At 42.7% G+C, this 22496-nt stretch overlaps 1 protein-coding gene across 9 annotated transcripts in view; it reads right to left on the bottom strand.

Moving 5' to 3' along the window:
• Positions 1-22496, bottom strand: part of LOC139413348 (forkhead box protein P1-B) — a 208293-nt gene that overhangs the window by 36768 nt on the left and 149029 nt on the right. For 4 of the 9 annotated variants that reach the window (XM_071160598.1, XM_071160601.1, XM_071160599.1 and 1 more), the window contains 3 exons: positions 21693-21821; positions 3335-3472; positions 3019-3105 (listed from right to left, as the gene is read on the bottom strand). In XM_071160598.1, coding sequence (XP_071016699.1) covers positions 3019-3105; positions 3335-3472; positions 21693-21821 — 354 coding nt within the window. Of the gene's footprint in view, positions 1-3018; positions 3109-3334; positions 3473-11807; positions 12086-21692; positions 21822-22496 lie in introns of those variants that run through there. The other 5 variants (XM_071160596.1, XM_071160600.1, XM_071160597.1 and 2 more) reach the window with 3 other exon arrangements.

Genomic DNA, 22496 nt, shown 5'->3' with positions numbered 1-22496 from the left:
GAGAGAGAGAGAGTAGAGAGAGAGAGAGAGAGAGAGAGAGGGAGTAGAGAGAGAGAGAGAGAGAGAGAGAGAGTAGAGAGAGAGAGAGAGAGAGGGAGTAGAGAGAGAGAGAGAGAGAGAGAGAGAGAGTAGAGAGAGAGAGAGAGAGAGAGAGAGAGAGAGAGGAGTAGAGAGAGAGAGAGGGAGAGAGAGTAGAGAGAGAGAGAGAGAGGGAGTAGAGAGAGAGAGAGAGAGAGAGTAGAGAGAGAGAGGGAGTAGAGAGAGAGAGAGAGTAGAGAGAGAGAGTGAGAAAAAGAGAGAAAAAGAGAGTAAAAGAGAGAAAGAGAGAGATGTGGTATAGTGTAGAACAATAAAAAGAAGGAAATGATCTAATATCCCTAATCTTCATTGAATCAAAACAAATGGGGAGATGTTTAGATAACAGAGGAGGGGAGAGACTGGACATTTAACCCTACCATTAACCCCAGGCTCAGCTTCACCATCAAAATATGGATTATTATTCCTTAAACAACAACTGGAGATAACGATCAATCAAGACAAAGCTCACCTTGTTATTTTTTCTCTGACAGATAAGGACAGCCAAACAAAATAAGCCTGGGAGAGGGCAGGATATTAGGCTGTATATGAGTATACAAGGCCAATTGTCAAGGGGGGGGGCATTAAAAGCAACCCGGGCTGCCAAGCTGTGCACCACACCCTGTTACCAAACACAGGATACACCACTTTGTTTGCGTCTCACAATTGAGCGCATACAAAAAAAGGTCTCGGTGCAACGCTGCTGTCAGGTCACCGGCCTGCGACTCAGAAACCGCTGAAATAGCCTGATAAAATGCCCCCCCCCGTCCTGGTCTGCCTGGCAAAGGTCTGCCGGGCTTCCTTTCCCCTCCCCTCGTCTCCCCACGCCCAGACTCTGCTCCACAGCTCAGTAAAAAGAACACACACACACAGTACTGTACACTACACTGGTCTGACGTGGAGAGGCCTTCTCATTACGTTAGTCTGATCAGGATTATGTCGTGTCATATTCATGGACTACCACTTAAGCATGGGCTAGGTGAGAGGGTGTATTCATGAACACCTATTTCTATGGTTTCATGAACACCTATTTCTATTTGATGAAGAGCTCACTGAGGTTTCAGTGTAATTAATTAGTGATTCAGCTGGCGTGTGATTCTTCCCATCTTCCCCTTTTTGTTTGTTTTTTATGGTGTTCCTTTTTCAGTACAGTGTAAGAAGTTTCTCGTGTCTTCAATAGGACTCTTCTCTGCACTGTAGCTCCCGTCTGTCTGACAGCATAAGACAAAGATGCTAATGGTACTACGGGGGCGGGAGTTCACAGAGAACAATGTCTTTCATCAGTGCCCTAAATAAATATAGGGTGGCTTTTAAAAATGGGAGAAATTAAATGAATTTAACTTGCGCCCCATCAGATTTCTTTCTTGTGGTCTCATCAGCTGACAGCAGCTCCTGTGCTCTCCCAGCATGCAGACACATTAAAACCCCCAGCTCAATAGACCAAATAAGAGGTTAACAAGAAGTGGCACGAGGGAGAGAAAAATACAGGCCCTGACAATTGATACAGAGTGGCAGTGGCAGCTCTTTATTGTCAAGCTTCAAATATAAAGTTAAAGATCTTTGAAAAACTAAATTTTGATGTCTTTAAAATAAAAGAGGCACAAAGCAACAACAGGGGGTTATTGTCTGCTAGCCACGGGGGAGTCGCGGCGCAATTCTTATTCTGTGTTTTGATGGCTGCAGCAGCTAGAAATGCGATTGGTGAGGGGGGGGGCTACACATCGGAGAGCAGAAGGAGAGCCTCTCGAGGCTGCATCCATTTCCTGTGATCATACATAACATGCTTCAAAAGTTAAAAAAACATTTTTTTTTTAGGCTCCTTTCAGCTGATCAATTGCACCTCTTTCTGACTAGCACCCCCTCCCTCTCCACCCCCCCAGTTTGAGTCATGTGTACATCAGATGCGACTTGGTGACAGGCCCTATCTGAGGCCGAGGAGCTCTGCTGTCACGTTGATTTATGGGAGCATCACACCACAACTTGTCCAAACTGAAGTCTGCAGTTCATTAATTAGAGAGCTGGGACTTTGAAGTCGGTAGCTCAGACAGTGTGTGTGTGTGTGTGTGTGTGTGTGGTGTGTGTGTGTGTGTGTGTGTGTGTGTGTGTGTGTGTGTGTGTGAGAGCGTGTGTGTGAGAGCGTGTGCGTTTGTTCATTCACATTTGCGCGCAAGCGTGCGTGTGTTTTTGATATTTGGCTTAATTTAGATCCTTTTTCCTTACCCTCCCCAAACGTGGCTCTCAGACGGGAAGAGAGAGAAAATTCCTTGATTGTCTTTGAATTTCTTTTGACCGCACAATAATCATTCTTTTGTCCAGAGTGATGCCTGTATCCGCGAGTCATTAACACACATTGAGCCACCGCTGATGAGCCAGGGGGGAAAAAGAGAGCTCGGGCAACAAGGCTGGGAGCGGTTCTCTGCACTGATATCACACAATTACCTGCACTCTCCCATCGCTGTTTCCATGCTAATTACCAAGGAAGCTTTTCCGATTTATAGGCCCTTTCTTCTCCCCTTCCTTTTGATTATTGGCTACAAGGGGGCTCATATGAAGGGCAAACTTTGTTGTAGGACACTTGTTTACTCGAGAGAAAATAAGAAAATAAAAAAACTGCACAAACATTACTTTCACTGCCTGAGCAGCAATATGAGCCCCAGTCCCTGGAAGGAGAGGAATCATCACTATTCTTAGTTTATAAAGTTATTACTGGTATTGACCCAGAGAGCCTGACATGCTAATCAGAAGCACGAGTGATTATTTTTGCTGTATTTCTTCTTCTGCTTAAAAACCACAGCCTCTGAACAAATGGCGAGAGGGAGAGAGCAAATGCCTTCCGTGCTCTGCACTTTTCTGAGACTCTTACTGCCGGGGCACCATGTGAGTTGAGTAAGGCGGCGGCGTGCGGTGGTGCTGATGGTGATGATGTCGGCGTAGTGAGCCTACCTCTTTACTCTGCGTGCCTGCATGCTGCTGCTGGAGGAGCTGGAGGTGGAGCTGTTCCTGCTGCTTCTTGTAGAACTCTTGGAGTTGCTGCTGAAAAAGACATGGGAGCTACGTCTGAGTGAGAGCTCGCCAACCAATCAAACCATCAGGCCCACTGCTAAACTCAGCAGTTGGCCCGTGGGATACTTGATACAGTCTCATGTTCAGAGGGAATGCTAGCGCCCTGTCGATCTTTCCCTTTTATAACGGTAGTTGGTGTGGGGATGTTGATGTGTTCTATGTACTGTGTGTTTGTGTGTGTGTCCTATGCGTTCACCTGTTGTAACATGAGTGCCTGCTGCTGTTGCAGGAGCACCTGGAGCTGCTGAGGGCTCAGCACCTGCTGCTGGAGGATCTGCTGCATCCGCTGGGGAGTTATTACCTGGGGTGTCATCATAGCCACTGAGACTGGAACCTATAAGAGATACAGAGGAGACATTAAGGACAGATCAGTCACTAACCTGGTCTATGAGAGAGACAGTGGTACAGCAAAAGACAGACATGGCAAGGACACATGCTTTATAGGATTAGATGACCACAGCAAAGAAAGGGAACTGGAGGACAAGCTTGTCACTAGTTAACACAGCCACAAAGTCAAAATGATGTCTAAACCCCGCCTATTGCTACAATTTCTATTCTTAAATACTGCAAACCTTATGCCTAAGCATAAACGTAAATTAAATGTTCTCAATTTTATGATATAGCCATTTTGACTTTGTGGCTATGGTAACTAGGGACAACCAGTTACTAATTGTCAGGGGCTAGACACACTGCAACAGCTACTCAAAAGAGACAGCTAAGGATAGCCCAGCCTCTCAACCCCTCTGGTCTGTACTGGATAAATCACCAGGAGTGTCATCGCAGCTAGAGACGCTACACCCCCAGAGCTGTAATGACACGAGACAGCCAGGCCTGCAGTAAGCCTGTGGAGAATCTACTACAGGCTCCGACCTTGAGCAACAACAGCCCTCTCCAGAAACACACACCTAGCACACAAGGCTGTCCCAACGTTTGATTGCTTCTGTTTTGATGCTTTCTCAAGCTGATCATTTGAGGTGATCTGCAAACAGCAGAACATGCAAAGATAGGCCACCCACTGTAGGCTACAATACATATCTTTGTACACATGAGAGCATTTCATTAGAATATTGTCAACAGCAATTTATCTAACGTACAAATAAAATGCTGGCACTGTGCCTCGAGGAGGGCTCACTCTGACACAGGCCCTTAACTAACTCCAACAAAAAGGTGTGAGTGGATGACTCTTCAAAACAAGTGATTTGTTATGACAATGAGTGAGCCCCACAGTTGTCAGGCTGCCTTAATTGCTCCGGCGGCATTGTGACTTCCCAGAGTGTCTGGATGCTGCCACTCATTGCTATGATGTGCGATACCATTAAAAGCCCCTTTCGGTGACATTTTAGTGACAAACAGCTACCGAGATATATTTGATAGCGTCTCACATTTGCAACTGTTAACATGCCGCGCGGTGTGTGTGTGTGTGTGTGTGTGTGCGTGCGTGATTGTGTGGTAAAACTGTGCTCTGCGTCTCTGAGGCTAATGTCGCCCGGCTGATAGAGCGGACATTAGGGGTGACAGTCTGTCTTCGCCAAGGTTACCCAAATTGTACCGCGTCCTCATTGCTAATGACGGCCCTTTGAATTTTTCATGCATCTCTGAATGTAACGTAGCTGTTTAGAATCTATCTAGCAGGTGGGGTGTTCTCTGACACCTGCTGCATGCATATCACCGTATTCCTTTTCCAAATTGGAACATAAAACAAAACCAAAACGGGTCATAATGAGCAGCTTGTACTCCCACGGCGCTGGAAAGGGCAATAGTGTTAAACAGGACGCTGTGGCGCTGATGCTCTCTGTAAACTTCATCGAGGAGGTGCTCCGCGCTGCGTTACGCGATTAGAGTCGTTTGGTCCTCCTGTAGGGGAAACTCGAGGAGGTTTTGCTCCACCCAAGACCCAAAGCACTTAACATCTCTCATTCTCAATGCGAATCGGTGAGAGGATGAAAATCCAATATTAATTCCTCCCGTATTACGTCTTAATATGCAGTTCGGCTTGACTTTTTCATATGACTTGTCCTGTCATTTGCATAGCCACGGCTCCCGTTCCTAATTTCACAGTCATTATACACTGATGTCCTTTTTTCTCAGCATCACTAATTTTGATGAACTATTTTGAAGGTCAACCAGGCAGCGTGTCTCGCTACAGTATAAGCCCTCTACGTGATGCGATAGATATAGGCCTGCTGTAAAATAAAAAAAATAAAAAAGCCTCAGCACCACTGACAATTACCTCACACACCAAGGATAAATAATAATGGCTCTTCTTTGATGTTTTATATTAAATTACATGAGGGAAACGATCTACTTTAGATTTGACATGCTCTACTTTACAGGCAGTAAACGTAGCCAGGGTTATTTTCACATGTATTTAACCATTTTTATTATGCATCTTCAATAGTACATGTTTTATAGAGTCTAACATAGAGATCCAGTGTAGAGAAATAGAATTAACACTATATTTTAAACACTTTCACACTTTACTGACAATTCCATTACAAATTGCATTGGAATTTCATTCAATTAATTTCATTTACATTTTTCTTTTTTTTTTACACCTTGAGCAGCACATCCTCTGGTTCAGGAAGCTTCACACCTCTCCCTGTCATGATTGCGGGGTCTGGTTCACTGTAACTACTGCTAGACACCCAGAGACGGCAGGCAGAGCCCCGGCAAGAGGCTATTACAGCTAACATTTTATTACCCATTACTACTGAGGTCATTAGCAGCGAGAGGGATTGTACGGTTCTTAACCTATTGATCATTGTAACTACTACCATTTAATCCTGTGTTGAATGAGTGAAAATCTGCCTAAGACAGGCGGCTATTGAGGGGAAGGGCGGGAGGGAGCACTTTAAGTGAAAAATATGGCCCTGGTTGGTGTATCATGCCTATTTAACACAAACACAGGACGCCAGTCTCCATTTAGAACACTCTCCATATGGCAAACTCCCTTATCTCTGGTTAACATCAGGACTCCAGATGATTCAAAGAAATATATGTACATATAAAGAGAGTCTGAGGGACAATTCTCTGTCGGTCTGGTTAATTCAAAGAGGATAGGAGGGTTTATAGAAGAGTTTCTTTGAGCAGCTACTTAAACACCAATATGCGGTGTGAAAAAGAGGACATTCTGGGCATGCCAGAAATAGATTACGTTTATGGATTTCAGTAAGGTGTGGCGCTTTGCAGGTGCCTCGCGTACATAAACATTCAAGCCTGGAACATTCTCACACAGCTGCAGAGTGACTGTAGGCAATACACCAGTGCAGGCCTGCTGGCCAACACACACACACACACACACACACACACACACACACACACACGCACGCACAAAAACTGAAACATGCATACAAAGGCAATTAAAGTCCATATAGCATGTGAACTCACACATATAGTTAAACATGCAGTCCGGAATATTTAGCACAACAAATTCGTAACATTGTACAAATTGGATTCATAACATATCACATGAATTGCCCCTCCAAAAAACATGTGATTTATTGGTAGGACGTAACATGTCATAGGAAATAGATGACACAGAACACAATTGAAAGGCATAGTACACAGGGACCAATCATGAGCACCACCTTTCCATTGACTGGCTGAAATTATACAAAAGTTCTGGAGCATCACTTTATACAATATGTAACTACAATGATGTTAATAAAAAAAATACTAAGACTATTTTTAATCCGGTAAAAAAAATAATGTATTTCCTGCTTTCAAAGATGCAAACTGTGACAGTTTAAATTGTCACATATGCCACTGTCCAATGCAATCACAGCAGTAATACGGCTCCCTTATGTCTCTGTCATTATTATCATGACAGTAACTTACAACAGGTTAGCCACATTTCTAAAATATAAACCATTTACAAAAATGCTTCTGAAACTACGCAGTTTTAGTTGTCTAAGGTAGGAGGTCAGTGTAGCAGGCAGCGTCTGACGCCGTGCTGCCTGGAGAACGGAGCAGGAGCGTGTTCAGAGTGAAGGGAAGGCACAGCACAGAGTGATGGGAGCCTATGCTCTGGTTAGGACTGCCTCCTTCAAAAGACACTAAGCCAACTTCTCTTTGTGCGCCGCCGTCGAGAACAAGCACGGAAATGATATTCTAATGAGGAAATATTGGCCACACATCTGACGATGTCGGAAATTCACTGCTTCACACTTAATGAAGACCCTCTCCAACCAGCGTTATCCCCAGAAGGCAAAGGTCAAAGTGTGGTGAGAGCGAGAGAGAGAGAGAGAGAAGCAGATCCAGGCATACGGCTAGCCACCCTCCCCCTCCTGGTGATACAGGGGCAATTAAGGAGAATAGAAAGAGGAAAAAGAGGCCAACTTCAATGAGACCATGGCTGATATTAAACTGGCCATGAAGGAACAGGTTAGATGAAAAGGAGAAAAAAAAATCTAACTTTTATATCTTGCTCCCTGGTGTCGTCTTGTTTTGTAAGGACATCAAATAGAATGTAGAAGTAGAAAATAACAAGCCCTTGAGAAATCATAGAACCCAGCCTGTTTGATGCTGTTGGTTTACCTTGTCCTGAGACATTGTAAAAGTAACGGCGCTCCGTCTTGAATAGCATATAATCTCGAGCATGAAAATGTCTCCGAAATGAGGATTTCATTGCATTGAAGTGATGCATGAACATAATTAGTCCACGACAAGATCGGAATGACACGTTTTTTTCATGACTCGTTTAGGTTTATTGAAATATTGAAGGTGGGTAGCTGTATGGAGAATATGTCAAGCACATTTTCTCTGCTGGGAAAAAAGGGTCAATGAAAGAATATCTGTTTCTTACATTGTATTTTTGGTGTATTTTTGTTTGTGTGTATTACTATTATCTATCTATATATATGTATATAAATATATATTTTTTATTATTAAACAATAACCAATGTATGAAGTCCCAGACCACATGCATGATGATGAACCCAAGGCAATAGAGCTACCCATCCTGGTTCAGTTAAGACCTACCTAATTCTTCTCTGTCATCCAAATTCAAGCTGCTTTAAAAAATGTTTACAGTTCAGATAAACAGGATAATCACAGTCACATATTCTCCCCATTTGCTATTTCTATTCTGCGAGGGGATCGAAACGATACGCAGCAACTGTAAAAACAAAACTCAAGATTGCATTTTAATTCACTTTTAAACCACAAACAAACACGTTTTCGGCAAAGCTGGGCCAGCGTTCCGTAAAACAAACAAACGATACAGAGAAGTGAGCGAGCCTCTCACCCCGACTATAACAGCTGAGCTGCGTGGTGTCGGCTCTTTCCCACACTCAGGGAGGCCTCCACTGCAGGTGCCCACTGCTGAGCACAGAGCAGAGGGCATGGTTCCCACCCTGACACACACACTATACACCGTCTCAGGAATTGAGAGGAACAGAGAGTATGCGTAATGTCTCTGCTATTCAAACAGTCATCACACAGCTAAATATGATCACCGGGGGCCATCTCCTGTAGTTGGCTGTAGTAAGAGTATATTACTTAATTAGAGGATGATTTCTTTCAGTGTATTCATGTTCCACTCTATTCACTGATAGAGATACATCTGTAGAGCACAAAAATTATGTGCACTAAAATGATGTGATATAACACAAATGATGACACTACACCTGTGTACAATTATGCAATTTATGCTTTGAAGTGAGTGACTTCTAAAATAAAAATTCTAAACACTGAAATCCAGCCAAGTTTATCACAAAACGTATTCATTTTTTAAATGAGGGTTCCAGTTTCCATTTTCACTGATAACATCTCACACGTTCTGACATTTTTAGCCACACCCCCATATGTAGATTTTCAGGCACTTACCAGGCAAGTTTGAGACAAGTTACAAAAATAAAATATGCCATGACAACTCTACTGCCTACAAAAGCACCATTCACCATCCCATTCACCTCGTCGTAGACCTGGCGCGTGTGTCCCCACCCAACACCCGAACCCCCTCTTCTGCTCTCTTCCTGCGTCCCTCTCTGTGCGTGATTTATGGTTTACCAGCTCAGCACCGTTACGCAACACTGCGTGCCTTCAGATGCATTATTTGAGTCAGTTGAGATTTAATTAAGATCACAGCCTTTAAAATCCCCTTCAAATGAAAATTTACCCAAAGACAATGCATGACATCCTCATGCAGATTGTTTCCATACTCTGCACACCAGCAACGCAAACCTAATCCTTGTTTCCATGGCGGCAGACAAGGGGCCACAAATTGTGTTGCTTTTTTTTTTTTTTTTTTACGCCGGCTTGTGTTGTCCTCGTCTTTTGTGAGTCAGAAAAACCATGTGGCCAATTAATAATAATAAAAGGGGAGAAGTCAGCAGCTGGCTTACAGTATGTGTGAAAGCCTTCCAGAGATAAATCGAGATCCAACACGTATGCCTCTGCTTATATCTGGGTACTGCCTACTGAATTATTCCACGACTACATTGACAAATAAAGCATTTATTTATTTTTTCTTTGAGGAGCCCAGCAGCAATCAACACAGTGTCACATAATACGTTCTAGTCGAGCAGGACAATTGGCAAACATAGGCTAGTTATACTTTTCTTGACACCCATCACTGTCTATACACCATACAAGTCACACTGTTAACTGACTATCTCTACCCATGAAATGCATAACATCTTGACTTCATTCGTCTCTCTGAAATAGAGGCACGCTTTGAACGAGCGTGCTGAGCAGTAATGCACCTTGAAACTGAACAAAAGCTCTTTTCAAGTCAAAACGTTCCTCAATCCAGTCAGCGGCAACAGCAGAGAGCAGCTGGTGGTTTTCTATATCACCGCTAAACTATTCCCCCTCGCTCACTTCACACTGCAAAGCAGTGGCCAGTCCTGTAAAGGATATCCCAGAGCGCTGTGGGCTCTCGCTGGCCCTGTCCCCCCACCCCCCCCCCTCTGGGTACAGGGTAATATCTGGTTGCCTACAGTATGTCATGGTTTAGAAATGACAGGTGCTGGCAGCCTCTCGCCTTGACAGACCACTGGACAAATAACGGCCCTGCCTGAAAGAGCTAATGCACTACTAATGAACAATAAATCAACTTTGATTACAAACTGTCAACCTAATCAGCTCGCACTCCAGCTCTCCCAAAATGCAGCACCAGCCCGGCCGGTGCAGCTGCACAGCATTACGGTGCACACTGGCTGTTTAGACTTCACTTTCCTCACATCTAATGTGTACCTCCATTGGCCCCTCTCTGCCAGACACCTTCAGCCACTCTGCACTCTACCACCATGACACACGATGCTGCTGAAAACTCCCTCCCAACGCCAGGGCTCCTCAGACACAGTCTGGTGCTCAGTACAAACATGGCAGAGGGGGTAGAGGGTGAAAACACTAGCCTTAAAAGTGAGGAAAATGGGGGTCTTTTCAAAGCATGCATTAATATATTAATTGAAAATGTCATTTTGGAAGACTCTGGAGGCTCTCACATCATTAAAAGTTAAACCAGCACCACAAAGTCAATAACTGTCTTCAGTCTAATACCTAAGGGGTGTTTTGTGGGGTTCAAATGTACCACCAGGGAAATAGGGGGAAGTTGGTTCAACTTCACCACTCATTTCTATTCCCCACCCCCTATACAACACACACGCGTGGGCACACGCACACAAAAAACTTTTCAGGAAAACTGTCGCTGCTGACATTTACAATGATTGAGTCGGGCTAAAATGGTTACGTAGTGACGACGTCAAATGTAGAGTTATGCCTCCCTCTCCCTTAATTTCAAGTGACAGAGTGAGGAGAGGATCAACCCCCCCCCCCCCCCCCCCACCCCCATCACCTCACTGCCTCCCTCACTTGACAGGAACACTGTCGATAGCCCGGAGAGAGAGCCAAGTCTGAGCGGCACACACACACACACAGCTCACAAACACACACTGCTCAAAAAAACACACACAAAAACTGTGAATATCTCATGTAACACTTTTACACTAAACAACAACAGCAAGCGCTAGTGAAGCTGAGGGCTACATGTACCTACTACACACAGATGTATAATATACTAAATACTAATATGTGATAAACAACTTCAAGTCTAAAATAGAAACATGCCACACTGCTTTTCCTAGAACTTCCCATATTTCAACAACACATACTGAAGTACCAGATCCTGACTTTCAGGTTAGTACAGCGTCAGGACTGTAAACAAAACCAACACAACTGGGATATTTACTACAGAATACAGTATCTAAACTGGCATAGGAGCAACTTCATGTGAAGTGAAAGTTAATGTAAAGCGTTTACATGAAGTTAAGTGTAACTAAATACGCAAACAAATAAACCAAACACTTAAACGTTTCATTTGTTGAAGCACATTTCAGCAAAAGGAAAATCTCGATCTCTGAATGACATCAGCAACTAACAGCAGGTAAACACATATCTTTAAAAACACAGCTTCTCCCCACAAATCACACATGCCTGTAGTGTAACAGCCTTCGGGGCAAGCCTGTACTCTGTCCCTACCTACGGAACACACTAAAACCTGGATCTGTTCTCCCCTTAAACAAACTGCATGATAAAATGAACCAGTTACAATGATAGAACAACAACAGATAGACAAAAGCCCTCTTTTCTTTTCCCTGGACAAATTAAATTGTCAAGTTTTACACAAGAAAGCTGGCAAAATTGCAGAATCAATCATATTGACAAACCTGACAAACTCCATTTAGCTGGCAGGGTAAACAGAGAGCTGGGCCGTGCAGTGTGGAGTGGAGCGGAGAGGAGCACGATGGAGAGAGAGAGAATGAGAGGCAGGAAGGCAGGCAAAGAGGCAGGCGGACACTGCTGTGCTGTGTCGTCTCCAGCCTTCCTCGGGATACAGACAGATTGCACGCACAAGGTTGCTCCCTGGCTGACAAGATAAAAAACTATCCAATCAACCACGCCCTTCTCCACCAATCACAACCAGCCCCCTAAACATAATCAATTCAAATGGCCTACACAATAGGGAGCCTAAGGCCGAGCTGCAGGTGAAACCATGCCTTTGTGTGGGGCCCCTTTAAAAAAAAAAAAAGCCACAGTTGACGGCTGTTAACCCTTTGACCCATGCTGAAACTCCGGCCGCGCTATTGAAACAATGGACGTCTAAAGAAAAGAGGCCCTTTAATTAAACAACAGATAAGTAAACACAGCTGAAAGAAAGAATCTAGCCTGCTTTGAGACGCTTTATTGTTCTGGTAAATGGAATTGTTTACAGCACCAGGACAAAGAGACAAACTCATTTTATATTCTGACAACAACAAACAGCCAACAAACAATTGAGATGCTTTGTTGTTTATTTATTTTTTTTATTTTTTTGTGTGGACAATACCATACACAAACATTTCAGTCTAAAATAAATGCTTTTTATTGTAAATGTGTTGTTTGTTGAATATTTTAGTTTCGTTTTTTTTTTTAAGTTTGTGTGTACTTAGTAAGAAATTGACCCTGTCACCACTTTCTTTTTCCAGGGGATTTAAAAAAAATTGTTGCCCTTTGTGTCTAAATTGTAAACGTAAGCAATAAACTCGATGTGCTCTTTGATGACACTACAAACTACTAAAACCACTTGTCCTAATACTTCACTACACAACAGATGGTACTACCTTTGGTAGTATCACTACTACTTAATCATGATACGAAGAATTAGCTGTCATAATATCATCACATGGTTAAACACCCATGTGAACCTAGTATATAAAAGATGAAACAGGTGAACATGACTCTGCCCCCTACTGGATATGTATGAACTACACAGGCGAGAGATAATAGAATTTGAAAACGTGTCTACATGTATTTTTCCTGGTTTTGAAATAATGATATTTAAACCGTGATAAACATGTCTGTATTGTCTGATAATACACTTAATCAATTCAAGCCTGTTTCAGATGAGCCATAACTATGGAATACTTTAGACATGAAAATAATCCTCTAAAATCAGGATTAACACATAACTCAACTAATTACCATGTCAATAAAGCACAAAAAAGAAAAACATGGCCATAACAAAACTGCTCATATCAACGTCTATAAAAGTTTGTCTAAGGATGAATGCTGATGGAATACATTCCAGTCCACAAATACACTGGTAAACCAACAACCCACTGCCCTCATCTGCTAATAACTAACAAGCTTTGCTAAGACGGGTGACCTATATAAATTATTGACTGGGAAACCTCAAGTGTCAAAAGTGACAATTCCAATACATATCTTAGTGAATAATTAAGTAGAAGAAAAAAAGCTCTTTATTTTCTCACACACACACACACACACACACACACACACACACGCACACGCACACGCACACGCACACACGCACACGCACACACACACACACACACACACACACACACACACACACACACACACACACACACACGTATCAGCTCTGGGCACACTCTTCTCCCCAGTATCTCCCTGGAGTTGCATGTCGGCATATTCTCAATGAAACACCTTCTTAGCAGTAATAGGTCACTGTTCTCATTTCAATTCTCCCAAAGGCCTCATGATAAATTTAGCAGATATACAGTTCAACCCTCCCCTTTCTCCCCCTCCCACTCTACTCTTCTCATCCTCTGCCTGAGCCTGCACTGTATACAGTAATTACACATATGTAACGATGTGATACATATAGATTTTTACAAACACATTTTTATCAACACAGAGGATCATCAATATCCTTGAGCTTTCAGTTTTATGCGTATGACACAGTGAGGAAATGACATAATAAAATACTCAATTTCCTGCCTGAGTTACAGTGAAAGTATGAGTTAACGTCTGGTGTTCTGACTAGGGATTTGTTCTGGGGTTAAAGACGATGACACAGTTCACGTTACACATCTCCTATTAATAAACAAAGTGGGAGAATACATTCCTTCTAAGCCATATCAACATTGGTATAATACATACAGTATCTAGATATATCTAACTAATTTTACAATTCAAATAAAAATATAAACTGTATACAAACACTTTTTCCTTATGTGTAAACTTAACTTTAATCATGAGAAAGCAAACATGGTTTGGTTCCCTCTTGTCTGAGAAAAGTAAATCATTGTTTACAGATCCAGGGGCCGGGTGCACCAGTTGGTCACAAGTGGGTCGTAACTTTACGTCCAATGTAGAATGTGATCTAGGCCAGACCTAAAAAATTATACATGTTGCAGGCTTTTCAAGAGAGAAAAGTCGACAATAGTACTGTTTGTCCATCTTGAGATGATGTAGCCTCAAAATAGACAGAACTAATGAAACCTGTCATTCATTTTCGCATTTGTGTCAATAAGATTTTACATCTAACTACGATGTTTTGTGCAGTATTTCTCAAGTGAAAACATTTGCATGAAAATAATTTGTCTCTCGATGAATGACAATAAAAAGTTAATTGAAGATTCCTTACTGTTGACCAATCACCAACGAAGGGGCGCAGACTTCAGCTACTGACTTCGAGCGAATAAACCTTTGCCGAAGACGAAAACTAACTGTTTAGGATGGGAATACGGACTCCTTTAGTCAAGCCTGTTTAGGGTTGCAAAACTACTGGTAATTAACCAAAGTTACCAGAACTTTCGGTAATTATATTAATTAAAAGTTCAACTGGACTTGAAAAACAAAACATTTTTAATCCTATATAATATATATTTTTTCATATCTGTGTCCATATTGTCCACGAGTGTTTAGTGGATAGACCATTTTGAAAAAAGCATCTAAATCAACAATGGCATTATTTTCAATTAACTCTGCAACTCTCCAAATATTGTATTTTTTCACAACTGCCACCGATTTGGCGCCAAAACATTTACAACAAAGACATATTATTGACATAATATAAAGGATATTTCATGCTGAAACCCTCATATTAAACACCAATGGTATTCCCTAAGTGGATGGTTTATATTTAGGATAATGTTTTACAGCTTTATCATTCTACTTATTTGATTATTGTATATATTTGACATGTGATAAGGCTACACAGAGGGCCAGAGATAATTACAGACACCCCAAAAAGGCCACTAGATGTCATGTGATCAAATTCCCCCCCAAAAACTTAAGTTACCAAACTTCTAGTAGTTTACTGGTAAACTTTGAAAGTTACCAGTAACCCATGCCTGTTAAACTGTGTTACAAGGATTTATTGTGTTATTGATTTGGATATTTACTTTTAATCTTCAGGCATTGAAGAACACATTGTTAACTCAGGAGATTTGTGGTCCGTATTTGATAAATATTTCCTGAGTTGATAATGCCAGCCAGCATAGGGCGAAGTTTGTGTTTCTTTGTGTTCTGTCTGCTGTGGTTTTCGCTTAGTCAAAACAAGAACATCTGCAGCGATGTGCAACATTAGGAGATGGGGAAACTGTGATGTATTCTTTCACGATTGATCCATATAAGAGTTATTTTGAATCACACACTATATTAAGAAGTACAGCACCTTACTATGACATTTTGTTAAGGAAAAAAACGAATCCTATAGTTGAATGACGCCAAATGGAATGAGCAGTCAGATAGTCCTCTTTATCAAACAGTACTACGTCAACATGGTAAAAATACTTAGTTTTGTACATTTTGGGCACTTCGAGTGCATCCGTGCCAAGTATTTGGTATCCAGAAACAAGTCATAGCTACATGAATTACCAGGGCGTGGACTATAAACATGTACTCTTCAGTGCCCAAAATGAATATAAGTATCTATGGTGTGTCATTCAATTCAGAACGTCTCTCATACATGGTTTCAGGAGTGTACACCCCCTCTAAAGACCATATGAGTAAAACAGGGTGAGTAGATAACACTAACTGAAACGATCTGTGTGCGCACAATACGCCTGATTTTAATCCTGCAAAGCATGCTGGTCAGTTATAGTCATCAGTTAAGAATGCTCATCAGTTATCGCCTCGGTCTTGGAATTCCCTCCAAGCCAACTTAAAACTCGAGGACCTGAAGTCCCTAGAGGAGTTAACATTTTTTTTTTTAAATAATGTAGAAGTTGTATAGTTGTGAAGCTCTGACGCTTGACCTATTGCACTCGGATGTTTTTCTGACGTGTGTCATGTACGTGTTCGTTACTGATGTACTGCTTATTGTAATGATGTCATTCTCATCTGGTTGATGTCATGTGCCTGATTGTCTGATACTGATGTGTTGATGCTGCTGTCATGGTCTAGGTCTCTCTTGAAAAATGGATTTTTATCTCAACGAGACTAACCTGGTTAAATAACGGTTATGATAAATGGAGAGATGCATGAGATACTTGAGTGGATGTTTTTTTTTATATGGATATGAATGCTCTGTCCTTACAGTCCATACATCTACCCATTATCCCCCTAAAGGGGGAGTGAATCATTCCAAACAACACATGGCTGTCATCAAGATACTGTGGCGGAGAATGATTTAAAGATACACGATTTGGGGGGAGGGAGAGACGGGGATAGAGCTTGAAGGGAAACGTCAGGCCTCAGAATAAAAAGCTCCTGAAAATGGCAGTGGCTTAAAGCCCTGTGACTGGAGTCAGGCCGACAGTCATCGGATGGCTGAGGCTTACTAACAGGCTGGAACAGACTGCCTGGAAATACAAGGGATGACTTCATTCTGACCGAATGATCCAAACCTGTTTCTAATATATACAGTACACATAATACATTTTTACAATATGACAAGAAAAACAAGCGGTGAAAAAGACATCCTGATCCCTGGTTACACATGGATGCAGGGATCAGCGTTGGGTTGATCATTCCTGGCGAATTAAATCACCTCAAAGCAACAAAGACATCAACTAAGAATTCATTACCACATCACCTTGAGAGCTTTTACAAACACAAAAGGACAGAGACATCACTTACACACACACACCCACAGACATATGTGATTTGATTCTGGACCTAAAAAAAACATCTTTAACTGTGCTGTTGAACTTGACAAATATTGATTTCTCTAATAACACAGTGTCTGTCAGAACATTCCCATTTCAATCCCAGTTCAAAACAAGGAGTAGGCCTAGTCCCTGTTTACTGACAAGGTGAAAGGAGAACCCAACCACACTGGCCTTGATCGTCTGAACCCGAACGTGTCTGTTTAAAACGGGAAACCTGGCTCATTTGGGGTCCACACCTTGGGGCACTCATCACAGAGTGGATGCGCTCACCTCCATTGTCCCGTTATCTCAGCTGGCCTTCCTGTTTGGGCAGGGGGCCAAAATGAGCCGAGCCTGGGCTCACTGTCGCCTCGCCCGCCACCGCGGATAGCGCTCTGGGCCACAGGGCGGCTGGGCTGCGGGAGGGAGCGCCTCGGAACACCGCCTCTGATCGCCTCAGATCCCTGGCCGAGGTCCAGCCGGCAGGCCCCGGCCCGGTAGTCTAACGACTTACAGCTTGGAGCGCTGTGGTGTGCATGTGTCAGGACAATGCCATGGGTCTACTACAAAACACAGAAATAGAGAAAGCCAGGGGCTTCTCATCCCCTGTCAGATTGAGATTTGGCCCCTGCATTCTTGTCACACCACGCTGCCCCAAAGACCACCAATGAAGGATATGAGCAGCGGAGGGGAGGCAGAACTTAAAAGGCTTTCTTCATGTAAAACTGAAAAGATTAACTTTTGACCTGGAGATGCCCTCTGTTTGACTGTGCACAATGGTGTATAACAGAGATTGGGAGAGACCGAAAGAGATAGACCGAAATAGAGAGAGATACAGACAGAGAGAGAGAGATACAGACAGAGAGAGAGAGATACAGACAGAGAGAGAGAGAGAGATACAGAGAGAGAGAGATACAGACAGAGAGAGAGAGATACAGAGAGAGATACAGACAGAGAGAGAGAGATACAGAGAGAGAGACCGAGAGAGAGAGAGAGAGAGAGAGAGAGAGAGAGAGAGAGAGAGAGAGAGATACAGAGAGAGAGAGACACCGAGAGACACCGAGAGAGAGACCGAGAGAGAGAGAGACCAAGATATTCACCTGGATTTTTTTTCCTTCCATATTTTGCCAATTTCTGAAGAATAACAAGCACTGCTCCCTTGACATCACAAAAATGTTCAATGAAAAATTTATCAGAGGATGTTGACAAGATGACCTATCAGACAAATCATGATCATTTCATTTAAATAAAAAGGAAGCCAGCGCATCATTTCAGTGAACAGAGGAAGTCAGGAAACCATAAAAAAAGCTGTTTCTCTTTTCTTGTTTTCCGTTTCTCACAAGCTTCAAGGACTCAGCTTCAGTAGAAATATGAAAGAACTGATCTTTACATGTTGCTTTCAGAGAACAAGCAAAGATTCAACAAGGGATTTTTTTTTCTGTAGTCTGCCGCCCTATGTGACGCATTTGCCTCTGCTACAAATAATCTGTCTACAACCAAAAATATTATAAAAATACGCCTAATAGGCGGACTGGGCATTTGTCAAACCATTAACATGTTCTGTTTTCAATCCTGATACACACACATTCTCAGGATTGTCTTTTCTGAGCTGCCAATACCGGCTAATAAAAGTGAACTTTCTTCATTGAGGGTTCATATAGAGAGCCATGGTTGGCTTTCAGCCTACCGAACATTACCTCATGGTACTAGTGACATGAATAATGAAGGCCCATCAAGGCCACCATTCAGACCTGGAACAGAACAAGTCTAATCTGGGCATTACACAGATGGCACAGGAACCATGTTGACATAACATCTTCAGCCCAGCTTCATGTCACATAATCCACTGTAGGCGCTGGGTGTCTACCCAGGATGCCTTGCAGCGTGGTGTAGTTAACTGAGCAGCCTCCTAAGAAATGCCACAAATGAGACTCTTCCCCCCCCCCCCCCCCCCCTTCTCGCTCCGCGGTGTGAGTGGACTATCAGCGAGGGTCCGACAGTGTTGTTCCTAATGACCTATTTCTCCACTCCTGATCCTGCGGCTGGCATAATTAGTTACCTGGGGCTGCAATCCAATTTGAAGTGATGACAAGAAAGTGATCCATGAAAAAGTAATAAGTTAAATCCAATTTCAGCCAGCCTCTAATTAAATGCACATGGAACTAATGAGTCAAACCCTACCATTTCACTGATAATGCTAATTAGCGAGGTGGGAGTTGCTTGCTCTCGTCCTGCGCCACTGTAGGTGTAAAGCGCGAGGTAAAGTGGCCTGGACTCTTTTAATTACATGTGTCATTCTGTCAGTAATTTACTGGCTTTTTGACCAGCCAAGTATGTTACGCTGCTCTCCAGCCTGCTAACAGCTGTTTGTATGATTTAGTCTGATTAAAGGCCCTGGGTAACTTTATACAAGCAGGACATGTGGCATCTTGTCTACAAGTTTCATTGGGGGGGGGGGGGGGGGGGGGGTTGGAGATGAAAACACCCCCTCTTCTTGGAGATATAAAACCAAAGAGCCATTTCATGCTGATCAAGGATTCACCTGCTTGCTTGATTTTTTTCTTACCGCTTCCACGCAGGTCATTTCTTTCTGATGTTTCAGATATTCTGCGCTTCATTATTTTTGACTTGAATAAAATGAATTGGAGTGAGTCACAGAGGTCATGCATCTCTCTCTGTCTAATGGGGAGACTGCCAAGATGAATGGCCCCCCTCACCGCAGACAGCTATACACAGCTCTACACATCAGGTGCTTTTCTGGGGTGGCAGCTTACTACATAGCTCATAATTGTTGTATTATGTCTTTTGATGACCTGTTCCAACTCAATACAAAAATCATTATCCCCAAGTATGCTGTGGAGAATGCCAATGTTGTTGCACTAAAGGGGTCTTCTAGTGCTTTCTCTGTGTGTGGGTTTGTCCTTCTAGCTAAAGTGTCTGAATAAAGAGGCTGCTCCACTGCAGGAAGACCAAATATATTATAAACTCATGCACACACACATTCTGATTATGCACGAACACAGCCATTGAATTTATGTATTTAATTAGTGGAGTTTGTTACTCTGAGATAAATAAACACTTGTGGCTTGTCATTATGACAGTTTCAACATAGGAAAAATGTTACATAGCCTACAACACTACAGAGGAGGCAATTTAGCATTTTTATTTAGATAGTATGACCAGCCAGCCTGTGCTCTTCACAACTACTGGGCAGGGAGAAGAGAAAAAAGGCCCCGGCTCTCTTTTCAATAGCTGAGTGACAGGTTGGGCAAGATCTCTGTATACATTAATAAATTAGAATTTTAATTTTGTCTTTGTCTGCGGGAGATGGTCTAGTACTTCACTACGTACCAACAACTGGCTGTACGCTGGAATCCTCCATGTGGCCCCCACTGTTGACCTCTGCTGCACAATTCCCAGCCTGACTCGGGAAACTGTTTAGTTTGATCCTTTCAACTTATTTGAATCCTGACAAATACGCACACAACTGAAAGGTCAGCACAGTCATATTTCATCCGCTGGAGCTATTCCTGAGACATCTGCACAACAAAGAGCCTCTTTCACTACCTGACATTAGACCTAGCTGCTACAATAGCTCATTAAAAAGGGCCTCCTTTGGGAAAGGGGGTATTAAATATTAGATATACACACACATACAGAACAGGCCTTCGTATTAATTATCAAATATGCCCTGAAGTCGTTTGCAATTTCACACTGAAACAAACAACCCCTCCTTGTTCAAACAAAGATACGCATCTGAGGCAGCTCAAACGGCTGATCTGAAATTAACGTAAATATTGCATCAGATACGGATAGCTGTTCCTATTCAAAAGCAGCAGAAAATATGAAAAATCACAAAGGCTACCCAAATAAATTCCACGCATCCCTTACCCTCTAATTATTACCCCACTCCCACCCCATCCGCATACCCCGTCTGCTCCCTGGTGCCCTCTCCTGCTAGTGGTGAAAACAGTTGATCCTCAATATGAGTGAGTGAGTGAGCGACCAAATAGCTCCTAAAGCATGTCCAGGCTCAGATCTCTGCTGGAGAGTTGGAACCCTCACCTCATCTTCCCCTCTCTCATCCTTTATCCTCTTTTTCTTTATCCTCTTTCTTCTCTTCCTTTATCCTTCCTATAAACAGGCCACTCATCCTTCTATCACATACTTACCACACACTGCTACAACAGGCCTCGACCCACAACACAAATACTGCATGTGTGCATTATTGCCTTGGCTTTAAAAATATATAAATACATAGAATACATAAATATTTCTCAGAAGGTGATTTCTGTGAGTCTAGGCTATATACAATCCTGTCTTTTCTACATAGTAAGTGTCACAGTCTGAAATGTATGATGTTGACCACCATTGCAATCCCCACCCACGAACACACAGACACACGAGCATGGTTGGTCTGCAACCGTCACTCGCTCTGCCTCTCTTAATTTCCTGTTTATGCAGGTTGCCTGGTGCATCCCCCCCAACAGACAGAAAGAAAACAGCACGCAGTGTACCATAGAAAAGATCAAGAAAGTTCAGCACTCCATTGTTCAACTTAATAAGTGACTTTTACAACCGTCCAACCGCTTGTGTTTGTCTTGAGGTTTTACAACCAGGAAGTAACAATATGACAGTTGACTGGTGCAACAGCAAACAATACCGTTTGCATGTTGCTAACATGAAATACTGTATGAGAGTGTGTTGTAGTACCTGTAGACTTGGCTGCTTCTCACTGCCTTTGGGGGATTTTAGACCGGTGCCTTGCTGAGGCTGCAGCTGTTGTTGTTGTTGTTGTTGTTGTTGTTGTTGTAGAAGGATCTGTCGAGCCACTTGGAGGGCCTGGAATAGAGATTAAAACGATGGTGGGTTAAAAAAAGGAACAACATTCAAACTAAAAGCAGATATTTTATTGTGTCTTGGGGCTCAACCATTTTCTTGAGACCAATCGTATTGCTTTTAACACAACAGATGTAACCCAAACGACAATGTGTTCTCGGACTGCAGATAGGCAACAAAACAAAACGGACATTATAAAAATGTTTTCCACCCGCGCCTCGTTCAAACACATTTCCATAGTTTCCTCTCAACGCACAAACAAGAATCAGTTGACAAAACAAACTTGTGGATAAAAAAAAGGACAAAAATCAATAGCAACCGGCCAGTGAAAATATTTTTCTGTTGATAAGTGGCACTTACAGTAAACAGAAAAAGAGATTGGTGCTTTTTGATCCTCCTCTCCCTCTGTCCCCCCCCCCCCCCCAGAAAGCAAATAAAAGGTTTATTGCTGCTCCAAATATCTGTTAAAGGACACGGCCTTCTCAGTGGAAAACAAAATACAGTGCAGTCACATGTTTATTGTTCCAGCTACTCCCTTTTCCCTCACGATAAATAATCAAACATGCCATCCAGAACAAACAAAGCCGGGGAGCTGGGAAAAAACAGTGGTCATGAAAACCACACTGATACCAAGAAAAGCAAGCGCGTGTTCCCACAGTGAGCCGCCAGTCTCACACC

The sequence above is a fragment of the Oncorhynchus clarkii genome, chromosome 7 (genome assembly GCF_045791955.1).
Source record: "Oncorhynchus clarkii lewisi isolate Uvic-CL-2024 chromosome 7, UVic_Ocla_1.0, whole genome shotgun sequence".
NCBI lineage: Eukaryota > Metazoa > Chordata > Actinopteri > Salmoniformes > Salmonidae > Oncorhynchus > Oncorhynchus clarkii.
Note: the sequence above shows the minus strand (reverse complement) of the source record. Positions and strands in the feature narration are given on the sequence as shown.